Genomic DNA, 24,515 nt, shown 5'->3' on the forward strand with positions numbered 1-24,515 from the left:
CATTATTATATTCTCAACGTATCATCGCATGTTTCCCCTTGATCAATGCTACGAGGAGCTAGCATAGAGCCAACCGTTTGTAATTGTAATGTGTTCCCGCGATGAAGGTGGGGTCATTAAGGTGGGCTGATGTAGGATAAGGGGCTGACTTGGTCCATATGCTTTTTTTACAAGCTGTTATATCGTGTATAATGACTGAGGTCACTAATGGACTGTTATTATGTAAAATTAACCTGTAATGTACACATGAGTAATAAAACATATCAACCAATTATAGCTTGCATCTGCTGTTTTATACCCTATGGAAGGTGACGCATACTTAGACTTTGAATGGTCGAACCTGACCGAGGCTTTCCTTACTCAAGTCCTTCTCAGCTTTTATAGTCCATTTCATACTCGGTTACGAAGCACACGTCAACGAGAAGTACCTTTTTTAAAGGCAAAGCTGAAAACATGCAAATCATGGGGAGGCATTTTTCTATATAGTCTGCTACATTTATATACAGAAAGTATTTATTTCGTAGAATAATTTGGAAGGTGCCTTAATCTCTATCCCATTACAAATGTACTCGGCGTTTTAATCATACAGCGGTATGTGGTAGTGAAGAGCGGTCTGCTACTGCCCCCTAGCGGCCAGTGTCTATACCAATTTTATATTATTATTATTATTATTATTATTATTATTATACTTTAAGTATTTCGATCCAATAAGCTTGACAGCCCTGTGGATAAAGTCATTACTGGTATTTATTGGCTATCCTTAATTAAAATCACATGTCATCATTAGGAAGGAAATGAAGCAATGGACAGTGAATCCCAGGTAAAATAAATGGGTAGCTGAGGGTAAGTACAGCGGGTAGTACATGGATGCTATAAGCTCATGATTTGTTTCTGTTTGGCAAGTGTCTGGACCGGAGGACCAGCCATCTATAAGGCGCGGCAGTGTCAATAAATCACTTGATCAAATACACACTGATAAGTAGGCCTTATTAAAAACGGCAGAGGGAATCTGTATGAAATCAAGCATGGACACATCTCAAGTTATGAAGATAAGGAAACATTCCCCAACCATTTCTGTGATGCCTTCACAGAATCACGCATGCACGGACGCACACGCACACACATACAAAGAAAGGGGAGGGGATATTTAACTGGTCAAATGAAAGTGGTCAAACGAGACACACGCACAGTGTAGCAATAAGTTATTAATGAAATATTTATAAGGTAGGTCACAGAAGTGTCCTTACGCTGTTTTATTCAAAATAGGTTATCTGTTCAGATCCTTTTATAGCCACATGATGGCGGTGTAAATGTTTAAAATCAACAATACTAGGTCCACTATGGAACTGTGGAGGAGCGCGTAAACCAGAAGAGCAAACCATTTATGACCGTGGGAACGATTCCGTGTGATTGAAAATGTAAAGTTATATCCTACAATATTTAGGCCTATATTCTGTCATAATTTTGCCGTTCAAGTGACAATATGTTGGCTAGCCTACTCGAACAATACAATAGGCTAAACGAATTGACATATCTAAAGTTATTAGCCTGACGGTGGACGGTCTTTGAGAGCCCACATCAGAAAGTACTCTGTAATATTCCCGTTAACCGTAGTGCCACATTATAGGTAGGCCTATTTAATTTCGTCGCAATGTTGCAGTTAAATAACTATAAAAAAAAACCTTGTAGGCTCACGGTTACGCTATGGATTTTTAATTAGTCACACTTTAAATGAACTCTTTTTATAATAGTCCGTGTTTTATATATAATATAATTATGATTATTATGATGATGTAATCCCCATTATTATCCAATCCTATTTTATTTTATTAAACATTCGTGACGCTGAGCTGTGTTGTTACCACATGTATCGCAGTAGCCTATGATAAGCTTGCATTCCCCAACACTCTCCTTCCATTCATCCACTCTATTACCCACCATCACTACTACTACGCTGCCATCCATCCCCAACAGACACGCAGCACCATGCCGGCGAAGCGCTACGCACAGGAGAGTTCCTCCGCCGTGCGGAGTGAGGTCGTCGGTCGTCCAACAACGCCTCCTCGCTACTACGGTAAGCGGCTCCATGTGTGACATGTCACAGAGATATTGACCACTTGACAAGTTTCTCAATTATGCTGGCAAATGTGGTCAATCACATCGACTCCATTGTCTCATTTGGTCTTCGTTGACGTCTGATAGTAAATTAATAAGTTCACTTTTTTTCTCCTATAGCCTACACAGGGCAATCATTATAGTATCACATTTCCAGGAATCTCGTTAATTGATATTGTCCATCATCCTCATTTTCAGCATATTGCCCCAGAGTCATATCCTAATGGATGTCACAGATTGGGGTACTGCAGTAGCCTACCCTGATTATTATTTAGATGGATATATTGATTGGAGCTTGAATTGAATTTGTTGCTGATGAGCCAACAACAGATGGGCAGTGGGAATATCATACTCTGCAGCTCAGAGTAGTAATAGCCAACGCAAACAATGGGAGCATGTGTGTGGGAAAGACAAGGGAAGGCTATTTCAGTGTCCAACAGGATAAAGATTATCAGGATCGCTAATGCCCCCTGAGCTGAACTAAGATGTTGTCTTCTCCCATGTGCTGCGATGGTAACACATGGACAACTCATCAAGTGCATAGCTCAATACGTGCCAACCAGCAAACATATCACAGAGGTGTAGTAGTAGTTACACATAGAGTTAATGATGGCTCTGGAGGCATGCCAGTGGCCCTAGTTAACATAATGAGATACACTGGTGTTCATCCCTATTCCGCTGCTGTGATAAAAGGCCTAAAGACAGCATGCTGAACTCTCTGATTGTAATTTGAATGGCAGACACATTTTTCTATTGTCTCTGACAGTATTATACCAATATAATTTAATTGCTAAATCCTTTTTACAAGCACAATACGACAAACTGTGCCGCCTGTTAAAAGCATAGAGAAAGCAGTTGATATGAAGCATCAGCAGAACCAGGGAAGGGACGTTTACATTATACTTCATGAGATCACACCTTGTTATATACATCCCGCCTTAATAATGTGTGTGTATCTACACATTGAGTGGAAATTATTTGTTATTGCTTTGACTATGCACACTGAATGCCGACACCTCTAAATCAAACTAAATTGAGAGAAATGACGGATTAGGGTGGCCAGAGACTTTAAGTTTGAGGGTTGTAAAGAGAGAAAGAGTGCAATGTTAAAGAAAATGTTACCCCCAAAAGAGCTCCCTCTCTGCTCCCTCCCTCGGTTTCTCCCCCATTGAGAAGTGTTGTATTGGAACACCTGGGTCGCGCTAGGCTGTGGCGTCAATCTGATTGGCAGGCAAGATATTCACTGAACCAATCAGGGAAGAGATGCCCTGATTGGTCGAAAAAGAGCAGGGAGCTGTCTACAATCTAAATTGTCTCATACAGAGGCAGGCAAATTTAACAGATATTCTCAGAGCTCACTAGTGTCTGACTGATGGCTAGGACATTTCTCACAAATTACAATCAAACGATAGCTCCTAAATCTCCCCAGCATCATTTTAAGAAATCGTTTTTTACATGGCAAGTGGAGTGTTATGCAGTACCAAACCTGATTGATTTGTGACTCGAATTTTATCACAAATTGTTAGTATGGGCAGTGTACCGCAGACCATAATCCATGATCACAATATTAGTCAAACTTGGCAGGCAAACCATGACAAAACCAGCCTTTGAGAGGGATGGAATGGAATAAATATAGACTAGTGAGGGGGGAAGCAAAAGTGTTGGAATGGAGACAAAGGAACAGGCTTATTGTTTCTTTGTTACATAACCAACACCCGGGTGGCTGCCATGATGGCAGCTAAAGAGTGTGTGATGTCGTTCTACCCGTGAACATTTCTGACAGGTGAAGATGTTTTCAATGTGGTAATGATTTGCTACTACTGAACCAACAGAAACTTCTTAAAGACTCTAGTCAATCTTACGGGCAGTGGTTGTTATGAAAGATGATTCATAAGAAATGAATAAACCTAAAGCCATCTGCGAATGAATAAAATAATTGTAGAATACCTTAAAACAACCGTTTAATTCTTAAACATTTTTGGGGCGTTTGGTCTAGGCGGGAGATGGTGGGACATGTAGAAAATTGATTTTAAAATAAATGTTCTTATTTTTTTACTTGACAGTTGCACTCTGCTCTGTAGCCTCGGGTTCTGACCCAACATAAATGTATTCTTCTGCAGCTTGATGCCCCTTTGGTGTTAAAGGTCACTTGTTATTTCTCGAAGATGATAGGAGGGTGTGCCATCTCATCAGAGTCTCAAGCCTCGACAAAATGTACCCGGTGCTGTAACTCTAGCACTAACCTTGGTTTTTCTTCGGTATTGTCAGGTTGAAGTTTGTTTTTAGGTCTGGCAAGTCCATCTGTCATTTCACAGTAAACTTGCTCCATACTTTTCCTCCCATTAGTGAACCCGGTTGCTAACCTGCATGTTGCTCCTCGAGGGAAACAGAAATACCTGGTTTGACCTGTTCCCGCCCACTATCAAGATTTAAAAAGCAGCCCACTTCTGAACGACACTTAAAAAAAATGTACAAAGAAATATATAGTTGGCTCTTTCTTTTTTTCGATTCTTTATCTGTTCCTTCATCTCAATTGTGTCTCTGTTTCGCAGGAGAACCGCACAAGTTTGATCCACTCTTCAGAGGTCCTGTCCGCAAAAGGTCAGTCCATACCTCTCGTTGTCTGGAGTGAAATGATTCAAACGGGCAAAGTTGACATTTGATGTCATGATGTCGCTGTAACTACAATCAGAAGCCAGGTTATAACACATGAAACCCGTTATCGCAATTGCTGTTTCTTATGGAATTTGAAATCTACTGTCTGGCTGTTCATGGAAAGAAGATAAGTGTGAAAGTGTTTTTCTCCCATTTGTACTTTTGCTTTGGTCGTTAGGGATTTACACTTACTCTTCTTCCCACATCTTTTCATCTCCTTGCTCTTTTTATCCCGGTTCGGTAGGAGCTGCACTGATGTCCTCTGTTGTTTGATCTTCATGGTCGTCATCCTTGCTTATGGGGCGCTTGGGATTGTGGGTGAGTCTGCAAACGCACACACAAAGAAAACTGCGTAAGTCCCTGGGTCTTCCTCCCATATATATCACCATATATAGCCTCCAGTGTAACAAGCCCCCCTTTGAACACACACACACACACACACACACACACACACACACACACGCACGCACGCACGCACGCACGCACACACACACACACACACACAGGCACAGACACATCTTTTTTAAAAACTTGCATTCCTCTTACAAACTATGCTTGCCTGCCTCTCCCTTCCACGGTGCTCTTCAATCTTCCATCGTTTCATCTCCTTTAGTTCCGTCGCCGTATTTCTTTGCTGCGTTCAACCATTGTCTCTACTCTCTTGTGTTCTCCGCTACTCCAATCTGCCTTCATCTGTTACTCACAAGTGACAACACACACTGCATACTGCTCTCTGTAGCGTGGCACCGCTCATCAGAGTCTCAGAGGAGTTAGTCTTTCTCTCTCATCCCCCATCATCCATATCTCTCCCACGCCTCTCCGTTCTCCATAGTTAGAGGAAGGCCGCTGGGCTATTTTCTAATCCAAGAGAGTCCGATTACAATCACAGCCTGCAACCATCGACTCTCCGGTTCCATCGGGCCAAAGGAGGAGCCAAATCCTGGTGTTCAAGTTGCACCTGAACGAAGAAGTGCCCTCCCTTATTAGAAAATGGCGAGTGCGACGGGACCCCTTTAATATTCCCTCTGCCAGGAAAACCGTGACGCTGCCTCCTCTGAACGAGTGGTTGTGAATGAAGTACGATGAGGTAGGAGGATGAACGGACTGATGGACAGGAAGTGGGACTCCAATTAGGGTTTTACATTTGGACACACACACAGAAACACACACACACACAACCAGGAACCAGCGGGGGTCTCCTGGGACCAAAGTCACAGATGAAGTGTGTTAGTCTCTAGTGTAGTGTGTTAGTCTCTAGTGTAGTGTGTTAGTCTCTAGGTTAGTGTTGTGTTAGTCTCTAGTGTAGTGAGTAGTGTGTTGGCCTACCAGCCTGCCTAGATGATATTCTATCATGAAGAAGCGTACACATCAGGACAGATATGAATTATGGAAGCTTTATGCTGTCGAGAAGAAAGACATCACACCCCTTCTATACTTCGGGGGTACAAGCGCCCCCAAAACTGACACGCACACCAAAACACACTAAAATGTCGACTTAGTTCATCTTCTTCTATAATCCTTCTATATTCTTCTTCATATTTCATTTAGAACAAAATTCAAAGAGGCACGGTGAGAACCATGTGCACACACAGCAGGAGACGCAACATTTCTGTTAGATCTTACACCTGTGTGACACACCTGTGTGTGCGTGCGTGCGTGCATGCGTGTGTGTGTTTGTGTGTGAGTGTGTGTACATATGCGGTACACTCTTTCAAATCATCCCTCCCTAGCACCCTCCAGCACTTCAAGATGACATCATTTTCAATGACATCACCCCTCTGAAAACATGCACACTTGTGAAAAGGCTGAGGGGAAATGATGGTCGAGGTCGACGGTCCATTTGCTTGATATTAAATAATCATGATCACGGCTAAATAAATAAGACTTGATGACTGTAGCCATACACAACCTAGGTGGCTCTGCTGGCCTCCCCAGGTGGAGGCTGTAGAACACTGGTTTATTGCCGAGTTTGAAGGTTTGCAGAGCAGGTGTTGAATGGCGTCACGCTAGAGCTCTCATCCTGAGTGTGTGTGCGTGTGTGGTGATGGCTGGTGTTGCCTTTGTGCATTGATTGCTCAATTCACCACAGGGGGGCGGTCTCACCGAGCCCCAGAGTCTAATTAGCCTGACTCAGGCCAGGTGAGGCTGCTTCAACCAGCCGTCAACCACACACACTCCACAATGACTCCCGTGACTGCTGCCACCGCCTCCTGCAAAGAGGGCTGTGAGGAATGTATGAAATATTTTGTATTGTACATCGACCAGCCTAATCATTCCTCTTACTGCCACGCCCAATGGCTCGGCTGGGGACGCGACTCTTGCAGCTATGCCAGCTTGCACCCATCTCTTCCCAACATTCTTCCTGATACAGAGCCCCATACGCATGTTTCTGTTAAATATAAATGATGTAGTTGTGTTAGTCTACATTCTTAGTATCGTCCGTCCATCCTCTGTAGAGCTAGCTATTGGCATGCGGTTCGATGTGAAAAATAAGTGATCATCGTAGCACTGGAGTTAAGCCTTCTCTAAATCCTTCGACATTATTGCTCTAAGGTGTGAAATAACGGCTGATCCCAGTTACCTCTTGGTAATTGCAGTAAAACTTTAAGCCGCTGTCCCCTGTTATCTATACGATGAGCGACGACATCTTTCCCACGCTGCCAAAATGATTCCAGTGGATTATGGGACTCTCTGATGAGGTCATCCCACACCCAGACATTTACCTTTAGATTTGACCAATGGAGCTCCCACGCTATCTCTCTCACTCCATCCCTAATCTTTAAAATATGAATCTACACTTATAATAATACCTCCTAATAAATAATGTCTGTTAAAGGAAAAAGTCTGTTAAAGGCATGCTCATGTTGTTTCACACCATACCTTTACAGAAGGAATACTACAGTAAGCTCAAGCTCTCAATTTACAGAGAACAGAATAATAATGCTTATATATATATATATATACAGTATAAAGACGCTTTTTACTGTCGAGAACAAAGACATCCCATCATTTCTACACTTCAAGGGTACCAGCACCCCTCAAACACACACACACACACACACACACACACACACACACACCTACAGACCCCGAAAAACGATTTAGTTCATCCCCTTCTATACTTTCGTTCATTTAGATTTAAAACGTTTCAAAGAGACTTGGAAAAATTACGAGAATATTGCACACACAAACAGCAGGACATCAACAATTTATTTTAGATTTGACCAGTTTGTGTGTGTGTGTGTGTGTGTGTTTGTGTATGTGCTTGGGAACATGTGCGTGTGTGTGTGTGTGTGTGTGTGCGTGCCCGTGCATGTGTGTGCATGTGTGAACACAGGTTTCGGCATACTCTTTCCCATCATCCTTCTCAAGCCCCCCTCCCCCACTACTATAAGAAGATGACATCATTTTCAATGACATCACCCCAACGATAGTCTGCACACTTGCCCAGACAAATACACACACTCTGTCCTCTTTGTGTACAGCTGCTCACTATACCTCCCTTCCTTTAGCCGTCTCCTCTCCTCTCTTCTCTCCTCTCCTTGTTCTAAGCCCACTCATTAACACTACCTATGTGTGCCACACACACACACACACACACACACACACACACACACACACACACACACACACACACACACACACAGCTCCATACACATAAGTAACATTCATACAGCCGACATACATGCATATTAAGTACCATCTCATTGTAAATTTCTCTTTCATCTTCATTCCTTTATTCTTCTTCAGTTTGCAAATTCCAGGAATGCTCAATTTGCTGGTGCAATCTATACACAACCTCTCATAGAAACACTACCTTGACATTCATTTCATTTAAGTATTTTAAAATATATTATTGAATACCAATCAGAGCAATGGATGGATGGAAAATTGGGTGATTGTCCATGTTTAAAACATGGTGATAAATTTAAACATAACAATATACTGAAACCTATTATCACAAGGGTTGAATGCCACACAAGACACAGTCAAACAGGCTGTAAAGAAATATTTAAGAGCTAGAATTCAATTAATGTTTGTAAGAAATGTCTCAGCCATCAGCTGTTATTGACTGAAATGCTGTTCTGGTGGACTGCACGCCTCTTTATAAGACAATTTAAATTTCTGACCAATCAGGGCACCCCTTCCGAGATTGGTTAAAGGAATCCATCCTGCCTGTCAATCACAGGTGTGTAAAGCAACACTTGTCAATGGCAGGGAAACGTAGGTAGGGTGGGGGCAGAGTGTGAGGTGGCAGGGTTTTTGGGTTGCTTATTTTCCAAATCTTTTATGCTCGCTCTCTCTCCCTTTACATCTCTCAAATCTTATCTAAAGCCACCGTTAATTGCCAGTCTCGCAGGCGAACTAGCCCTCCTGTCTGGTTCCTCTGTTGTAACAAAGCCTGATGTTCCCCTCAGCCTGGTTGCATGGGGACCCCCGGAAGGTTCTCCTCGCCACAGACAGCTACGGCCAGTTCTGCGGACAGGACGCAACGCCTAACGCGTAAGTATCCGCCCCGCACGACCTCTGGTGGGAGCCTGACCGAAACATGTTTTCTTTAACCGTTTAAGAGGTCAGCTAGTCACAACAGCCCCATTTCACACCATCGGTCGGCACGGACCAGGTAGAATGCAAGAACGATCAGGCCAAACATCTGGTTGTCCTGAAACCAGAAGGTTGCTGGTTCAATCACCGCCCTCTCCTAGCTTTCATACTGTCCCTGACGCACATGTTCAGACTGTGGGTTTTAAATTTTAAACATAAATCAATGATTTGTGAATACAATAATTTGTTACTGATGTATTCATGTCTAGAAATTCCTCACATGGAGAATGCACAAATGCCGAAGTGTAATAGGCCTACTTAACCTAGATACCTGGTGGCTTCATGCTCTGGAGGCAAAGAGCTGCTCCCAAAGCCTTCCTTATCTGTGCAATCACAGCATAATGAAGTGCTCGGACAATCGCTCTTCACCTGTGATGGGGAGCTGCGGGAAGGGGCATTTCCACCCTCCGCTGGTTGGAGCAGGAAGTGAGTCTTTGAGAAACGATGCTTGGCAGGCCGTAACCGTGGCGATGATAAAGGCATCGATGTTGCTGGCTGCAGGGGAGTGATAAGGGTGTGTGTGTGGGTGTGTGGGTGTCTGCATTGCTGTCAGTGTGTGTCAGAGAGACAGAGAGGGAGAGAGAGAGAGAACATTTGTATCCAGGCCTTTATGATAACATTTGTTAGAGTTCATAATTTATCAAGCTCTCTGTATTGTAGATAAAATGTGCTTGGGCTACTCCAATATATGACCACTTTGAAACCCAGCCCAAATTCATACATTAGACTTTAGTAGACCATAACAATGACAAGCTCTGACAACAATGACATCCTGCAGGAAGAAGCCAATACTGTTCTACTTCAACATCCTGAAATGTGCCAACCCAGCTGTTCTTATCAATCTTCAGTGTCCGACCTCACAGGTAGGAATTACTAGACAGAACCAAACCCCACGCTACAAACCCCGTAAGAATCAATCAAGAAATGAGCAAGTAAAACACATACACGTTTTAGTCCTTAGTTTCTTTATTCAGCATCCCTTTAGCGCTTTCTTCAGTATAATTTTATTATGGATTTTTGCACAAACTTATCGTCAGACTAAAATCCTTGCATGGTATGTGCAAAGTTGCCTGCCAATATAACTTTCGAATATCTAAGTAACTAGCGACAAAATGGAGACATGCATACGTGCTAGTCTCACAGTATCAACACACTTAACACACATCAACTGCTTCTACGTTGTTTCCAGATGTGTGTGTCAAAGTGTCCGGACAGGTTTGCCACCTACACAGACATGCAGCTGCAGAACGCACTGGGCAGCAGCTACTGGAACTATTACAGGCAGTTCTGCAAACCTGGCTTCAACAATCCCAACAAGGTAGAAGTATTCACAGTGTATAGACTACCTACCTTAATATGCTCACTGTAGATGCAGGCATGTTAACCAAGAAGAAGTTGTAAATGTCAAACAACGATTTTATACAACTTACTTACTTTGCATAATCATGTGTTATTCAAATGTCCTGTTTGAGGAAAGGTGTGGAGGGGCAACTGCTTATCTATTCGCCACGAGAAAGTGTCAACAATTCGATCAATTTGTAGCACTCTGTGGAGAGCTGAGCATAGAGGATCATCATTGGAGTGGCTTTATCACAGCAGTCCCCTGGTACTGCTGTGTCTTAAAGAGATGATTAGGTGATTAATGATTGGCAACACCTGCCCCTATCTCCCCTGTTTTCTAATCCGATGCCGTCGGCCCCACATGCTTGCGTGTTTCTCTCTCAGCGAGAGCTCTGAACCTCCTCCCATAGTGCTGGGTTTTCTCTTGTTGCTTTTGAATGCCTGTGACCGAAAAATGTCAATGTTGCCCCTTTCTCTTTCAGCCCGTGTCTCAGGTTCTGCGAGACGAGGACTGCCCCTCTATGATCATTCCTAGCAGACCATGTAAGCATGTGGTTCTTAGAAAGTCATGTGTGGAAGGAATCACGTTGGCAGGTTTCAATACTTCTCATATGAAAGCATACAGAAATCTCAGTCCTCGGCTCGGGTCAGATGATATTAAAAGAAAATGAAATGTCAAATACTACAAACCAAGAGGACTTTACTATTGTAGAGACAACACTCAACCTTTTAAACGCTGCCATCTAGTGGCTACCATCTTTACAGCGTCCATCACTTTGTGTGTGTCCATCACAATTATATTCTATATTATTCTGTATGATACAGAATAATATGTGTATGACATACAAATAACAGTGTAATGGGACTTGTGTGTGGAAACAGAGCACAGAGTTGGACTGATTATCAGCTGAAAAAATAGTATATCTGTATGAAAGATAATATTATCCTTTTAATGTCTCTTGTGATGTATATAGTGTTCCCTCGCCATAATGGTTGTCTGGTTTTGGTGGAAGAAGTCGGCGAACATGTCAAGTGGGTGTTGGTCAAGCCTAGACCACATTCGGTGGTTGTGTTCTGGTGTTAGTTGAGGAAGTGGGTCCTCACATGAGGAGCCTGCCTCGAGGCTGGGTGTGTGAGCCCCTGTTGGATGCTTCATGGTCCAGCCTCTGATATGTGGGCTGGCCTTCTCTCGCAATCCGAAGAGAGCAACACTGGAAAGCTCCCTGTGTACTTATCTTCACAGCTACATTTCACCAATCCATCATATCAAACTCGCTCTCAATCACACATTAGACTTATTATTCCACGCACCTATAGCAACTCAGGAAAGATTGCTTAACTTTTATGCTCCTGACAGAAACTTCAGGACTCACTAAAAGTGTTTAGTCTCAATTGAGAAGTTCAAGGGGATGATTGAAATCGCTCGTGTTTTTTATGTTATTTTTTTTGTTATCCAATTGTAATGTTTTATTTATTTATTTATTCACTTCATGTATTGCAGTGTTGTTTGGGTTGTTTGACCAACTGTTCAATATCTGTTGCATTTGGATTTCTGTTTTTATTTTTGTATGTTGTAATCAGGGCGTCATGAAAAAGAGAGCCTGCTCCCAATGGACCTTCCCTGAATAAAAAAAGGTTGAATAATATCCGTGTGCCTCAGTCCTCCAGCGGTGTCTCCCGGACTTCATCCCTCTGAACGGGACGCTGACGGTGGCCAACCACACCCGGTTTAAAGACGCCCTGGACGCCCCTCGCAGCGTGGCGGAGCTGCGCCAAGCTGCCAAGTAACCCCCGCTGTCCTGCTGCTTCTTACACCACTTGAAGCCAATCATTTGAAATTTTATTTTTGAAACACACATTTTGGTGATTTAAGTTGCCGTTTTTTTAAGTTAAGTTATCCGTTATATTCTCTTTATGGGGGAAATTATTGTCTCTGCTTTTAACCGGGAGCCTGTGAACACCTTGGGCACACCAGAACACCCGGAGCAGTGGGCAGACGCAGGGCGGCCATGGCCGGGGTGTATATTTAGTGTGTTGATCATGCATTACCATGTTTACTCAGTTGCAAATATCTTGCTGCTGCTTCGATTAGCTTTTATTTGAAAATATGAATCATTCAACTCAGGTTTTTTTTTACCTCTTATTTTTCCTTATAATACAGACTTCCTTATTTTCTTTTGGCAGTGGCATAACAGGGCTAGTGGATGCAAAGGAGTGGGGCATGAAGATAGTGGAGGACTATGCTAAATCCTGGCAATGGATACTCATGTGAGTGCACACACACCCAAACACATTGTAATACAAATACTAACACAAATTAAATTACAATTTATGAACCAATGGCCGATATCTTGTTATTTTCTCATACTTTCGTCCAAAAAACAAGAAGATTTGTGACCCTAACATATTTTGGATAGTGGATACAATACATATGTTAGCATACAATGTGTGTGTTAACAGTGGTCTGCTGATAGCTGCGGCGGTTAGCCTCACCTTCATACTGCTACTGAGGTTCACTGCCGGCTTACTCCTTTGGGTCACCATCATCGCTGTCATGCTCCTCATCGCTTATGGTACGCATTGGTATTACTGTTATCCTTGTGTGATATACACAACTGTTACTGTGATATACACAGCACCTGCGTGTTCATGAGGTTGTTTAATGGGGGAATTGGGATTGCTTTTCTTTGATGCACTGCCACCTATTGGCTTCAGTGACAAAGAGCAAGTGTATAAAGTATATAAATGCTTGTATGTGTGTTTGTTTTTGTGAGTGTGTATGTGTGTGCGCACGCTTTGTGTTCATAATTCAATGTGTACAGATAGTGTGAGTGTGTGTGTGTGCAAGTAATATTTGAACCAGTTCCAATCATATGCAGAAAGTTCCTGAATGACACCTCAGTTTATTCATATCACTGAATGTCACTGCTGCGACTGGACTGGAAGTAGACATATCTGTTGAATGGAAAAGTAAATGTCCTTTACGACATCCATCGACTCATTGTAAAGCGTTCTTGGATTTTTGAAAAAGCGCTATATGTATTATTATTATTATTACATCCTGAAAACATTGCCAAGACGTTCATGTCCGTGATGAGTGGATGAACGATTTGTGTGTGTATTCCTCCACCTTGTGTTAGGAATGTGGTACTGCTCTAGAGAGCTGTCTGGCCTTCGTGAGAAACTGGGCTCCGAAGTTGCCATTGTGGAGGTTGGCTTTCATACCGACCTACAAGTGTATCTTCAGCTGAGGCAAACATGGGTCATATTCTGTAAGTTACCCTCATAATGTGCAATCTGTTCGCTTGCCTGTGTCTGCTGAATGTTTAGACTCTAGAAATGTACAATTACATTGTTTTTGTAGTTTATTAGTTCAAGGTCTAGAATCTATTTTCTCGCTTTGGTATATCTAGAATTAACCTGATATATATATTTTCTCATGTTTCATCACTCAGTGGTTTTCCTCGGGGGGATGGAGGCTTCCATCTTGTTGATGCTGATCTTTCTGAGGGGAAGGGTCCAAGTAGCCATCACTCTTCTCAGAGAAGCTAGCAAGTATGAGCCCCAAACCTACGTGGAAGAATCTATCGACTGTGATAGCTTATTATGTGATATCTTTATCCTAATATTTAGGATATGAAAGAATGAATCTTTACAGTTGTTTTATACACAATGTGATACACCATTCATTTATGGTAATTATTCATTATATAATGCATGTATTCTCTTAAAAGTGTTTAATGTAGGAATTTGCCTTTCTTTCCATTGTCCTCCCCTCTACAGAGCTACTGGCCACATCATGTCCTCTCTGTTCTACCCTCTCATCACCTTCCTCCTGCTGGCTCTCTTCATCTCCTATTGGGCCGTTACCGCAGTGTATCCTCTCACACCCAATCAATGATGAGTATATTTGATGTTTCCTACTGCAACATCAAATCAATCAATCCACTCTCACTCTCCCAGCTCATATCCTCTGCCTTCCCGCCTGACATTGCCCCCTCTTCCCCTGATGACTATGCCATCATGCTCAACTCCATCCCTCTGACTCCCTTGCCCCCTGTAAAACTTCCTCTGTCTCATTCACCAACTCCGCCCCCTGGTACAACCCAGAACTCCGCACCATGAAACAGACTGGCCGCCAACTCGAACGACACAAACCCGCCTCACCGTTCACGCCGAAGCCTACAAACTTCACATCTCCTCCTACCGCGACGCCCTCCAAGCTGCTAAATCCGCCCACTTCTCCACCCTCCTCAACAGCACCAACCAGAACCCCCGCATCCTGTTCTCCACCGTCAACAAACTGCTCCAGCCGCCGGACATCAATCCACCCTCCTCACCTGACCTCTGTAACTCTTTCCTCCTCGCCTTTAACAATAAAATCTCCCAAATAAACAGCTCCCTGACTGCCGCCCTCAGTAACCCCTCCACCTCCCTCCCACCATTCCTGTCTCCCCCCCCCCCCCCCCTCCCTGATCACCTGCCCCCCCCTCCTCTCACTGCCTTCTCCCCTGATGACTCCTCCCACATCTTGGACATCATCACTGCGTCCATGACAACCACCTGCTGTCTAGCCCCCTTCCAACGACTCTAACCAAGGCTTGCCTCCCTGTCCTCATCCCCACCTCACCACCCTCTTCAATCAGTCTCCATCCCTTGGTCATGTTCCCTCTGTCTACAAACTTGCCTCCATCACCCACATTCTCAAAAAGCCCACCCTTGATCCTGCCGACCTCTCCAACTACCGCCCAATCTCCAACCTGCCGTTCCTCTCCAAAATACTGGAACGCATTGTCACCGCCCAACTCCGCACCCACCTCCAGTCAAACAAACTCTATGAACCCCTTTAGTCTGGCTTCAGCCCACTTCACAGCACCAAAACTGCCCTGGTCAAAGTCACTAATGATCTCCTCACCTCTGCAGACTCCGGTGCCCTCAACATCCTGCTATTGCTTGACCTCAGCGCGGCCTTTGATACGGTCAACCATTCCATCCTCCTTAAAAGGCTGCATCAACAGGGTGTTGAGGGCACTGCACTTGACTGGCTCACCTCCTACCTCACCGACAGGCAACAGTTCGCCTCGCTCTCTGGCCGCACATCCACCCTCTGTCCTGTCACGCAGGGGGTCCCTCAGGGCTCAGTCCTCGGCCCCCTTCTTTTCATCTGCTACCTCTTCCCCCTCGGTCACATCATCCGCAACCTCAACCTGGACTTCCACTGCTACGCTGACGACACCCAGATCTACATCACCACCAAACCCACCCAAAATCCTCCCCTCACTCAACTCGAAACCTGCATCTCTAAAATTAAAGCATGGCTGACCCTCAATTCCCTCAAACTCAATAGCGACAAAACAGAGCTCCTCCTCATGGCACCAAATCCACTCTCAAAAGAACTGGACCCACCTCCTCACCATCGACACCTCGACCATCACTCCCTCCCCCCTGGCCCGCAATCTTGGTGTTATCATGGACCTCACCCTCTCCTTTGTTCCCCATGTCAGCTCCATTGTTAAGACCTCCTACGTCCACCTCCGCCGCATCACCAAAATCAGACACTGCCTTTCCCCCCCTGCTGCTGTATCCCTTATCCACGCCTTCATCTCGTCCCGTCTTGACTACTGCTACTCCCTCCTCACTGGCATCACCGCTTATTCCCTCCATAGACTCCAAATGGTCCAAAACTCTGCTGCATGCCTTCTCACTCACACCCGGTCTCATGAACACATCACTCCTGTTCTCTTCACTCTCCACTGGCTCCACTGGCTCCCCATCAAACAACGTATCAACTTCAGAATCCTCCTCCTGACTCTCAAAGCTCCTCACCACCTGGCCCCGCCCTACCTGTCTGACCTCCTCATCCCCCATCGCCCCTCCCAACCCCTCAGATCCTCCTCCACTCTCACTCTGACTGTCCGACCATCCAAACTTAAAACCTGTGACAGAGCCTTCTCAAGAACTGCACCCCGACTCTGAAACTCTCTCCCCCAACCTGTCTGCGACTCTCCCACGCTTCCCATATTCAAATCCTGTTTAAAAACCTACCTCTTTTCCCAAGCCTATGACCTCCCCTACCCATAACCACCCTTATCCCTATCTACTATCACACTCCGCCCTGCTCCTGTTCTCTGTTGGGCTGTCTTCCGCTTGTCCCCCCTGTTTGTCATCTCCCTCTTCGTGTTTTATGTAAGCGTCTTTGGGTCACTGAAAAGCGCTATAGAAAATTAATGAATTATAATTATTATTTGTGTCTCTGTGATCGGCATCAGCAGCTGGCTTCTATGTTGAGCACAGCAGTTTCAGTATAAGTATCAGTATTGACAGAGTCCAGCTGGCTTGTCAACATGAGATGTTAGCAATCATTCTTAGCAATTCATTGAATCCTAGCAAGATATTCAAGATTCAAGTAGACTTTATTTGTCCCAAGGGAAATTTGTCTTGGCCATTTTGAAACTAAACAACCCCCCAAAAAAGTCCCCTCCCTCTGATATTCCCGCAGCTGGGATTGACAGGCAAGATGGCTTCCCCGAACCAATCGGAGAAGAGATTCCCTTATGTAGGATATATAGGGTTAGAAAGGTTGACTGCGTTTCCTTCCTATAGCCTTGACACCACTCAACAGATTGCTAGCTTCCTCAGGTGAGGCGGTCTACAAGGTGATGTCACCAGATATCACCTGTCCCCATGCCAACAGCACCTGCTCCCCAGAGGTACACACACATACGTATGGATGTGTGTATGTATGTACAGTATGTATGTATGTATGTATATACAGTATGTATGTGTGTATGTACAGTATGTATGTATGTATTTATGTATATACATTATGTATGTATGTATGTACAGTATGTATGTATGTATTTATGTATATACAGTATGTATGTATGTACAGTATGTATTTATGTATATACAATATGTATGTATGTATGTATATACAGTATGTATGTATGTATTTATGTATGTACAGTATGTATGTATGTGTGTATGTATGTATGTGTATGTTAAGTATCTTATGTCTGTTTTTATGTATGTGATGTATGTAAAGTATCTTATTTATGTATGCATGTTATAATATAAGGAAAAAAGCATTAATAAAGCAGACATTCTTTAAACCAGGAACGAGATGATTGTAAAAAGACTGTAAAACTGGTCGAATATTAAGCTAATCATGTCCACTGATCTACATCAGCCCTTACCTTAACTAGTCTTATAGAGCCGCACACTTACCTTAACCACTCTTATAGAACGGCACTTACCTTAACCACTCTTATAGAGCCGCACACTTACCTTAACTACTCTTATAGAGCCGCACACTTACCTTAACTACTCTTATAGAGCCGCACACTTACCTTAACTACTCTTATAGAGCCGCACACTTACCTTAACTACTCTTATAGAGCCGCAAACAGCTGACAACTAGGCCCAGCGCTAACCCCCCCTCCCCTGTCATTGGCCCCGCCCCTCATGCCCCCCCCCCATGCAGACGTTCAACAGGACGTCCAACTGGTCGGCGGCGGCCCGGGCGTCCTGCGAGGGCTCCCGGTGCACGTTCGCCTTCTACGGCGGCGAGACGCCCTACCACCGCTACCTGTTCCTGCTGCAGCTCTTCAACCTGCTGGCCTGCATGTGGCTGGTGAACTTCAGCCTGGCCCTGGAGCAGTGCACCCTGGCTGGGGCCTTCGCCAGCTACTACTGGGCCCGCCGGAGGCCCCGAGACGTGCCCCCCTGCCCGCTCTTCTCCTCCTTCAGCAGGGCTGTCAGGTACGGGGGGAGGGGGGGGTGACACTTTCCCCTTGAGAGGTTTAACAATGGAAGGTTTAAGAATCAATAGTTTATGAGATAAAATCCACAGGTTTTGGGGTGAAGCACGAAACAAACCAAAAGGCTTCCCAGACCAGGCGATAACAACACAACACAACACATATTCAACACATTGGGTTCCGCCTACAAGTGAGCTGCCACAGCTGGACAACTGTCGGCGTGTTTCTGGCCCGATACACGATGCATGGTTGATTCCTGACACTTCCTTGTAGTGTCTGGATTCCCCTTATGCCCCTAATGCCTCACTTGTAGAAATATGTATTTATGCATGTGTGTATATATGATTCTATATTGTTGTGTATATATGAATCATGCATTACAATAAGAGAAGAGTACTAAACAACCGTATTGTTTATATATTTATTTAAATACATTATTTTCTATACATTTACTCTACACAACATAACACACACACACACACACACATAACAAAAATACAGGTAGTACATAGATGTAATTGTGTGTGTGTGTGTGTGTGTGTGTGTGTGTAGGTACCACACAGGGTCTCTGGCCTTCGGCTCACTGATTCTGTCAGTTGTCCAGCTTGCCCGAATACTGTTAGAATACCTGGATGAGAAACTAAGAGGTGGGCAATACACACACACTCCTCTGTTTATCCCCAGAGCAATGGAGAATTTTCCCCAGCGTGTTGAATCTCTCAACAAAGACTGATTTAAAAAAGAAACGTTGTGAGCTTGCAAATGATAAGACACATGTTCTCTCAATGTAAACACACACATGTACACATTCACTCTAGATCGACTAGCACTAGGGCCTCGACTAGGCAGATTCCCCTCTCGTCAAACTATTTAAGGCTGTTTAAAAACGTAGTTGTGTGCCCTTTGTGTAAAAGGTTGAACAATAAGGAACAATAATAACTCTAAGCCGATTAAATAATGTATCTTAATAATAATAATTATCATTATTAAGATACATTAATAATAATGTACCTTAGTTAATATGAAAACCATAACCTAAGTTAACATTTAAACCATAAGTTAACATTAACACCATGAGTTAATAATTACTAGAGCATTAGGTAACTGGCAATTAATTGTTACCAAGATGTGTTTCTCCAGTGTCCATACAGACCCAGACTCAGCACAGTTGTGGAATCCAGATGTTTCTCTCGTGGTGTGTGATATCCCTTTGTGTGTGTCCATCCAGGAGCTAACAACGTCGTAGCCAGGTTTATACTGTGCTGCCTGAAGTGCTGTTTCTGGTGCCTGGAGCGATTCATACGTTACATGAATCGCAACGCTTACATCATGGTGAGTTATGATACCGTGACGATGGAAGAAGTCGGATTTGTAGAAGTATCCATCGTTTTCTATTCATTTTACCCAACTTACTGTATGAGTAAGACTCCTCCCACAATCAACTTTTAAAAAGATGTGTTCGCACTGACTTTTTAGACTATTTTTTACATTTACTTTTTTGATTGAAGTCTATATTTGGACCAGGATCCAACAATAGTACAACTATGTAAACCGCTATATACCTTTTTATGTAAAATAAGTTGTTTTATGGTTTGGTTTTCCTGTAAAAGTGTGTGTATATACATATATATATATATATTTTATATGCTGTATGTAAAAACAATCAATGAGCTAAAGTCAGAATCCAAGCAGTGACTGCTCTGATTGTCCCTGTGGTCACTCTTTCAGGTGGCCATCTACGGAACAAACTTCTGCACCTCAGCCAGAGAGGCCTTTTTCCTACTGATGAGGAATGTCGTCAGGTAAACTGTGTGGAAGTGTGGAACAACTGGAATGCATCAATTGGTGCGTTTGCACAACATGTAAAATCTAGCGGGCATGAACCCTGTGGCGACCCGGCCCCAGGAATGCCTCTATTACTCAGGAATTACCAAACGCCCAGGTCCGTTCAAAGCCAAAAGAGGCATTCAATGAATAACAGAAACCACGTGGGTCGATGCCCAACGCGGGATAAACGAAAATAATACTACTGGCTCCGTGAGCCACGGTAAAGTCAATGCGATTATCTCTCCGGCGGCGCCGGTCTTGTCCTTGGAGAGGGGGTTCGCTCCCGTCTGGAACGCTGTGCCAGCGAGGCGTTCCTCATTGGCGAACGTAGTCCGTGTGTGCGGGCTCCCTCGGGAACGCTGGGGAAAGGTCCGCTAGACCCACTTGTCGACCCGTCCGTATTGGGTCCTGGAGGTTCGCTGGTTCTCTCGTCCTCCCCGTTCTCCCCCCTAAGAGAAACTGTCACAGCCTTTCAAAGGGTACCTCGTCTTCCGCCACAGGTGTTCTCCATTGCGGCGATTAGGGTGACGCAATTGACGCTCTCTGGCTCCGACTGGTGGATTTCAGCGGTACACGCCATCCATCACCTCTCCCGGTTTGGGACCGGGTTGCCACAACACATATCCTGACCTTTTCTCCACAGACCAAATATAATGTTTTAGGCAGCTGAAAAATGTCACAATTTCCAAAATTTTAAAATTTTAGAAATTGTGTTTAATGTGTGTACTGTTTGAATGCAAAGGTCAGAGAGAAAGGTAATGACTGGCCTCCTGAATCCCGGGGATATACAATTTCCAAAACATTTTAGAAATTGTGTTTAATGTACATTTACATTTACATTTAGGGCATTTAGCAGACGCTTTTATCCAAAGCGACTTACAATAAGTGCATTTGTTACAATAAGAACATTTGTCATAAGAAGGGAAACAATATATCGCTGTCGGTACAGTAAAGATGTTCATAGAACCAAGTGCAAGTATTACAATCGCTCGGCTAACCCATTCCCCGTGTAAAGCAACAATAGCAGCTACTGTAGATGCTACACAATTAAGTACCTTGAATAAGTGCAATGTACAAGTGCCAGGACGTACAACATTCAATGGTGGCTGTGCATTGGTTTCTATGCAGAGTCGAGGTGAACTCTGAACAGGTGAGTTTTGAGTCTTTTGCGGAAGCTGGTGAGCGACTCTGCGATCCTGACATCGGTAGGGAGCTCGTTCCACCACTGAGGTCCCAAAACAGAGAAAAGTTGTGACTTCGCTGATCGACCTTTGCTTTGCTTGCTTAATGTGTGTACTGTTTGAATGCAAAGGTTAGGGAGAAAGGTAATGACTGGCCTCCTGAATTCCGGTGATATACTAGAGGCTCCCAGCACCTCCCAGCTAGCTGCTAGTTGGGCTGAACTGGATCTCCTTCTCCTCCCTACAGGGTGGCTGTCCTCGACAGGGTGACAGACTTTCTGCTGTTCCTCGGAAAACTGCTCATCGCAGGCGGAATTGGTGAGTAGCAGTGGTAGCATGGTACTATTAATATTATGGGATCCCTTTAAATTTATGTTTGTGTGTTTGTGTATGTTTGTTGCAGGCGTGCTGGCTTTTTTTGTCTTTGACAGAAAGCTCACTATATTCGTGGAAGTGCCCGATCTCAATTTTTATTGGGTCCCGATTGTGGTAAACACACACATACATACACACATACACTCAAGTCACTATCGCACACATATATGTAGCCAGAAGAAAATAAGCAGCCGACATGGAAATTACTACATTTTAAGAGAAATGTATCATAACAGACACTAAAGTCCACAAAACCCATTACCAATCTTGTCACTCTGTTCGTCCTACCAGACGGTGTTCCTGGGGTCCTATCTGATCGCCCATGGCTTCTTCAGCGTGTACGCCATGTGTGTGGACACACTCTTCCTCTGCTTCTGTAAGCGACTCATCAAGTGGCGCGGTGACGCATTGGTTAAGGGGAAAACATTCAAAAACTAATTCAAACATTCTTGCCAGGAGAAGAGTATAATGTTATTTTCGTACTGTCGGTTTAAACTTTTATTGTGACAAATGTACCACTAACTGTTGACCATTGTCACTCCAACTGTCCTCTCTCTGAGCAGGTGAAGACCTGGAGCGGAATGACGGCAGCGCGGAACGCCCTTTCCTCATGTCCCCAGGGCTCCACCAACTTCTGGGAAAATCCAGTCCGTCTCGGTAGCATTTCTTCACCTGGATTTGCACTCATTAAAATCAATCAGACAATCAGCATGCAACAAGCTTTTTCAAAGCTGGTGTCTACGTTTCTCTTTCACAACCAGTGGATGAAGCAAAGAGAGAAGAATGCATGTCACCTAAAACCTGCCCGTCACTTTCCTGTTCAGTGTCTCCCAGAGAGTTAGTCCGACTTTAAAACTGCGAGTATGCCTATACCCTCTTTGGGCATAGGCATACAGCATGGGACGCTTCCTGAGGAGGTTCTCTCTTTGTGAGATCTTTGTATAGAGACGAACAAGGAAAGGTAGAGCACATGATTCCATGTGAGCCTATGGTAGATCCTGGGTTCAACGCTCACTCACGTTGTTTACCACAACATATGTGTTGGCGACACTTAAAAACCAACCGATGAACTACTGCTCGCGTGCCACTGCTTCAAACCCTACGACCTTCTACTGTATAGGTTCTGGACTAGCTGGATTTATACTTTAATGCCGCCTTATACTGCTTTGACCACAAGTGTTTTTCTTCTATCACGAAACAATAACAATTTTGGAGAACTGAAAAGAACAGTATATCTCAATTCAGAGATGGGGTTGGTAGCAAGGATTTAGATTCCATGTGACTGAGGAAGCCTGAGCTCTCAAAATTGACTTGAATATCTATATATATTGCATGTCATGTCATGTATGTGTTCTTTGTGGATAATAACCGTTCATTGTTCCAAGGGCTATGATGGTATGTTATATTTTTTGGGCAATTGTACACTAAGCAGACTTTTTTCAATTCAATCTTCATGCTTTACATTTTTATGTACAATATCTCTATGGCTGCTTTAACATTTATTTATGCACTGTGATTGTATGCGTTGAGGTAACTTGATATGTGAAGGTAAATACAATAGAATTAATTGATGAATTAATTGATTGATTTTTTTGTATGCTGATAGTGTTCTATAATAACATGAGTTGTTGTTAGGTTCTCCATAAAAGGGTTAGATGATGTCCAACGAGTTTTTACAGTTACTCTCTATGACATTTTCCTGTTGCAGTAGGATGACGGGAGAGCTTCGTCCTGAATTGGTAATCGTCATAAGGTAATCGTCATATCAATAGTTACAGAGGGATAACTTTTGTTTTTGGTTGGATTTTGATAAAAAAATTGTCTGGACCGGGAATACCAATTATACTGTAGGTGGTGTTATATAATCCTCAATTTATTGTATGTTACAGTTTTATAGGTTTCTTTTGGATAAGGACTGTAAAATGCATACAAGATATTTCACTGTATATATTTCCCTTTATACGTATCCTCTTGAGAGATGGGGCATAATGGTAACCTTTGCTTAAAAGAAAGGGGCGGCAAGTCTAATAGAAGGGAAAGGTGATTTCTATTATCACTATCAAATGGTAGATCAGAATGTACATTGCATAAATTTTTACCTGAAATGCAAATGATTGCTTTTTTTTATAGTGTAGCCTCAGAAGACATCTCTTATGATTTTCTCTAACTGTCATTCACTACCTGAACATTAAAAGCTTTATCAAATTTCTGTTGCGCTTACACGTAGTCACACATTTCTGGCTAAATGTAGTATACAGAGCGATCTTCACAAATAAAATCCTGACACTGATTTCGAAAGTCCTAAATCCCTGTGACATTGGAAAATGTAAAACAATGGATTGGCCGGGAATTCAAACCCGGGTCAACTGCTTAGAATGCAGCTATGCTCACCACTATACCACCAATGCTGCCAGGAGACAAACTCTACCCTTAATCGTCCGTCCCAACCTCAAATTTTAGTGGAACCTAGTTTGCTATTGATCTTCCGAGGACTATTCTAGACATTATGGGAGCTGTTCATTCTCTATCTGAACAACTGTTCATTTTTTCCGTTTTACTTAAATGTAGTCTAGAGCACAACCTATACCGCAAAAAATAACACTGATCTTGAAAGTTCTCATTGGCTGAAGCAAGGGTCAGGTTCATTCTCAGTTTC

General features: G+C 43.5%; 1 protein-coding gene across 1 annotated transcript; it reads left to right on the top strand.

Moving 5' to 3' along the window:
* Positions 1 to 1,986: 1,986 nt before the first annotated feature.
* Positions 1,987 to 22,520, top strand: LOC307086246 (choline transporter-like protein 5-A; the record flags this gene model as incomplete). The annotated part of the gene is made up of 22 exons (XM_079751389.1): positions 1,987 to 2,074; positions 4,668 to 4,716; positions 5,015 to 5,088; positions 9,189 to 9,273; positions 10,154 to 10,238; positions 10,565 to 10,693; positions 11,199 to 11,259; positions 12,377 to 12,500; positions 12,901 to 12,984; positions 13,177 to 13,289; positions 13,857 to 13,988; positions 14,172 to 14,271; positions 14,500 to 14,592; positions 17,339 to 17,426; positions 18,200 to 18,477; positions 19,029 to 19,123; positions 19,705 to 19,808; positions 20,205 to 20,278; positions 21,732 to 21,802; positions 21,888 to 21,973; positions 22,151 to 22,235; positions 22,423 to 22,520. 22 exons carry the CDS (start codon positions 1,987 to 1,989, stop codon positions 22,518 to 22,520), a joined length of 2,196 nt encoding a protein of 731 aa, XP_079607515.1.
* Between the last annotated feature and the right edge of the window lie 1,995 nt (positions 22,521 to 24,515).

Source organism: Pollachius pollachius (genome assembly GCF_949987615.1).
Source record: "Pollachius pollachius genome assembly, chromosome: 14".
NCBI lineage: Eukaryota > Metazoa > Chordata > Actinopteri > Gadiformes > Gadidae > Pollachius > Pollachius pollachius.